This window comes from Dendroctonus ponderosae, unplaced genomic scaffold (genome assembly GCF_020466585.1).
Source record: "Dendroctonus ponderosae isolate FM_Combo_2020 unplaced genomic scaffold, Dpon_F_20191213v2 Dpon_F_20191213_5, whole genome shotgun sequence".
Lineage (NCBI taxonomy): Eukaryota > Metazoa > Arthropoda > Insecta > Coleoptera > Curculionidae > Dendroctonus > Dendroctonus ponderosae.
Genome location: NW_026018715.1, coordinates 10,090,087 through 10,094,624, shown reverse-complemented (window position 1 = coordinate 10,094,624; position 4,538 = coordinate 10,090,087). Strand labels below are relative to the sequence as shown.

Here is a 4,538-nt window from a genome sequence, read left to right as displayed (position 1 = left end):
AAAATTCGTCCAGAATTCGACGTTTTTCCCCTTAGAAAAAATGAGCCGCGCAGTGGATGCTTCCATTGATTCGCAGCTTGCAATCCCTTCTTTAAAAATTCGCATCGCCCAAACTAATACCAGCAGTCCTTTGAAAAGTTCATCAACTTTAGAAGAAAAATTAGTGTAACGAGTTTGAAAAGTTCTCAAAAATCGTCTACAAAATACATAATATTGATCGCATGATGAGGGTTTTAACAGAACCGCGTTGTCTTCTTTAAAAAATCGTATTTTCCAAACCAGCAGTCGTAGCAATCTGAATTTTTGACAATCTTTTACGGACATTCGATAGTAAAGATGCTGAAAGTTTCATGAAAATCGCTCAGAAGGCTGATTTTTGCCAGCTTATAAGTTACTGGTGTTATATTCAACCGCGCTCGCTCATTTAAAGGCCCGAATCTTCCAAACTAACGCAAGAAGTTATTTGAAAATTTCATGATCTTTAGAAAACATTTGACTATAAGGATGCTGAAAGGTTCATAAAAATTGCATCTTTAATCTTTAGTTTTGCCGGCTTAGAAAATGTTGCTCTCAGAATGTGTATTTTGAGTCAACTGCGCTCGCTCATTTAAAGATCCGCATCTCCCAAACAAATCCAAGAAGTAATTTGAAATTTTTACCATGTTTAGAAAGCATTTGAGTATAACGATGCTGAGAGGTTCATAAAAATCGCATGGAATTTTTCGTTTTGCCGGCTTAAAAAATATTGGTCTGAGAATGGGTGTTTTGACTCTCGTACGCTCTCTCCTTCTATGTTCCAAACTAACAGAAACGGTAATCTGAAAGCTTTACCACTTTTAGCAAACTTCTGGCTGTAAAAATGCTGAAAGTGTTCCAATAAAAATCGTCCAAAATCCTGATTTTTCAAACTTGGAGAAAACCAGTTTTATAATGGAAGCTTTTACTCAACTGCGCTCGCTCATTTAAAAACTCGTATCTCCCACACTAAGGCAAATAGCATATTGAAATTTTCACCATATTTAGAAAACACATGACTATAAACATGCTGAAAGGTTCATAAAAAGTGGCTCGGAAACCTGAGTTTAACCAGCTGAGAGAAAATTGGCCTCATAATAGGTGATTTTACTCAACTGCGCTCTCTCCTTTAAAAATTCCAAACTAACAGAAGTAGCAATCGGAAAATTCCACATTATCTTGCAGACACTCAACTGAACAGACTCTGAAAGTTTCATAAAAATCTTCCAGAATCTTAATTTTTCTTTACTTAGAAAGAACTGGGCTCGCTCATTGAAAAACTCGCATCTTCCAAATTAACGCTTTAACAGACATTTTAGTGTGAAGATGTTGAAAGCTTTATAAAAATCGCCCTGAATCCTCAACTCAAAAAAATTGCGTTATAATGGGTGCTATTACTGACCAGCGCTTTTTTTAAATCGCATCTTCCAAACTAATCGAATTAGCACTTCTAAATTTCCACAATCTTTAGTAGATATTTGTCTTTGAAGATGTTTTGAAGAAAGTTTCATAAAAATCGCCATTGCAACTCTCGAATCATAATTGTTCGTGGCGAATTTTCCCTTTTACCTCATTTACGTATGTACTTTATGTCAATGTAAAAAAATTTCGATTTTTCTTCCCTATAGTTTGGCTCTTCGATGTCTTAATCAATTGCTTCTTTAATTTAGAAACCTTTTCATCTGTAATTTTTCTTTAATTTTAGAGCATAAAGTTTAAAAATTCAATGGATGCTTTTAAAACCCGCCAAAAAGTTTTTGGTTGATTTAAGTATATTTTTAGAGCAAAAACTGTAAGCCTGTAGATCGCTAAGAAAGCATTTGCGGTCCGTCATAGAGTACTGTAGTATATTTTTAAACACCCTGTATATAGTTAAAGCCAAACGAAGCTTTAGTTTTAATTTAACATACACCAACAGATTTACTTACATTTGAGACCTTAATAAGAGCAAAAAAGTTGTTCTAAATTGGGAATTGAGAGCAAAACATTAAAACAATGTTAAACTATTTATCCTTCATCAGTATTACGCATTGTGAAAGTGAAAGCGGAATTGAAGGAGGATTTTGTTGATTTTATTTAAAAAAAAGTGGATTTGTGAACCGAATTTTTAAAGGCTGTTGTCTCGCTTCTGGGCTTAACCTTTGTTAAACCTGCCGTTCTCCCCCGGGCAAAAAACTGCGCGCTTCCAACAATCAAGAATATCGTGAATTTCTGCTCCTGGAATCCCACTGAAGAGGGAAATTAATTTTTCCAAATCTCCCTTTAAACAATAAGACTCAAGACCGATCCAAAAAATCCTCCACTATTCCCAATCAACTCCCACCCACATCAGAATACCAGAAGAAACAATAACTGCTAGTTCTGATCTTAATAGAAATCCATCACTATCGCCTTATTTTTATGCACCAAACGCTGGCAATGCCAAATAACACTATCCAGGCTAAGAGCACGCCGATCCCGTTGATCACTTGGATGTTCCACAAGTTCCAGCCCTTCATCATTACGTTCCGCAACGATAATATGGGCATTGTGCAGGGGCTGGCCAAAGACAACCATCTGAGGATGGTAGGCATGGCTTCTATGGGCCATATTATGCCTAAAAATCCATCATTTGCTGCTGATATGAAGGTGAGAAGTTGAGTCACTCACCGCATATTATGGTGAGTGGGAGGTATCCGCCGGTGCAAAAAATATTCGCTTCCCCCAGCTTTTGGCAGAAGGTCGACACAAAAAATCCTGAAATTACCCCCCAAATAAATTAAATGAAGTAGGCTGATAAGTTGCTTACCATAAGTCATCCCACAGACGCCCTCCAAGTAAAGAATGAAGAAAAAGAGAATCCAACTGCCCTGGATTGGGTAAGTGGACATCAGCCAGATCATCAGCAGAACTTCCGCACACTCAACCAGCATAATTATGAATTGGAGGGAGAGATGGGAGAGGGTGATTTCCAGCGAAGACACTCCAGCCACTATGGATCGATCCCAAACCCCATCGATTTTCTCTTTGACGATTATCTGGGACGTCATGGTGGATCCCAACAGGAACACCAGTCTGCAACAAACAATACTGGATTATTGATCAAATCTCGATAGATTTCCTGCTTACAAGAGTGCGATTCCAGGCGTAACAAACGTAGTGTACGGAGTATGATCGTTGCCAAAGAAGAAGTTTTCGTCGATCGGAATATGGGCAAACTTCTGCGGCAGCTTGCAGTCCGACAACAATTTATCCTGGAACTCGATGAACAATCTGTAGAGCTTAATAGCCAAGGCTGCCCCTGTGAAGCGATTGCTCATATCCATGTAGCCGCGTATTTCGCCATAATGCACAATCCACTCTGGAGAGTTCAGCCCTAAACGCGTCTAGAATAGAAGCGTGATTCCAGTGGAGGTTTTCCTTAAGTGCCCAACTTACCCTTTCTTCAAACGACTGCGAAAAATTGGTGGGTATGTAGAGAAAGCCCACAATTTGCCCATGCTTAATGCCTTCGACTGCTTCAGGATACGACTTGTACAGCACCTAAAAATCGGCTGATTAAAATTGGCGTAAATTTCTCCAAAAATGTTCAAATCGAGGTATACATTTATTAGCATCCTTAGACAGCTTGGCCAATTTTGCATCAATTTGGTTTAAGGCGTATAGGCGTACCGAGCTTAATACGAGTAGGAAAAGCCATTGAAAATGTATACAGTTAAATCGATGTAACTTCTAAACGACTTGTTCAATTTTTATAATTTTAAGCTTGTTTGGAAGCGAAATTATAGTACTTTTCACGGTTGTATAGAGTAGAGCTCGATAGTTCTAAACAGCATTGCTAGACAAGGCAATTTGCAACAATCACATTAACAATTTTCAATTCTTGTGAACATCGAACCATTTTTTGGGTTTGGGCCAACCAAATTGGGTTTTGTCGATTTACTAACCACGCAAATCTAAAACTTCTTGATTCAAGCAATTTTTGACAAAACTGCCAACGATTCCCCATCTATGGTTCACTTTCTAAAAAGGCCATTTATTTCTGTCTAGAATGATGTAGAAATGAGCGTTTTTGCTCATTTTGCCTCCGAGATATGAGCAAAAACGGGACGGAAAACATTACAATTTGGCATAATCTTGCACCTAAGTGTCTGATATTAAAATTTCACTTTCTGGGTCGAAACTACTCGAATTTCCGCACTCACGTTGTTACGACTGAATCGACTTTTCAGTTCTCTATGCAACGATGCCAAAACGAATTCTGTGGCTCAAATGGTTCTTGAGAAACTTCGAAAAAAAGCAGCGTCATGTTCAAGTGGATTTAGCAACTCAAAAAAAAATCACGCAAATCTAAAACTTCTTGAATTCAAGCATTTTTTGAGAAAACTGCCAACAATTCCCCATCCATGGTCCACTTTCTAAAAAGGCCATTTATTTCTGCCTAAAATGATGTACAAATGAGCGTTCTTGCTCATTTTGCCTCCGAGATATGAGCAAAAACGGGACGGAAAACATTAAATTTCGCAATAATCTTACGCCACCCT

General features: G+C 38.1%; 1 protein-coding gene across 1 annotated transcript in view; it reads right to left on the bottom strand.

Annotated features, from left to right (window-relative positions):
- Nucleotides 1–1,882: 1,882 nt before the first annotated feature.
- Nucleotides 1,883–4,538, bottom strand: part of LOC109535226 (ABC transporter G family member 23) — a 13,188-nt gene continuing 10,532 nt past the window's right edge. The window contains exons 10-14 of the mRNA XM_019901105.2: nucleotides 3,433–3,537; nucleotides 3,124–3,380; nucleotides 2,804–3,069; nucleotides 2,665–2,751; nucleotides 1,883–2,611 (exon numbers count right to left, since the gene is read on the bottom strand). Coding sequence (XP_019756664.2) covers nucleotides 2,400–2,611; nucleotides 2,665–2,751; nucleotides 2,804–3,069; nucleotides 3,124–3,380; nucleotides 3,433–3,537 — 927 coding nt within the window. The 3' untranslated portion in view covers nucleotides 1,883–2,399. The remainder of the gene's footprint in view (nucleotides 2,612–2,664; nucleotides 2,752–2,803; nucleotides 3,070–3,123; nucleotides 3,381–3,432; nucleotides 3,538–4,538) is intronic.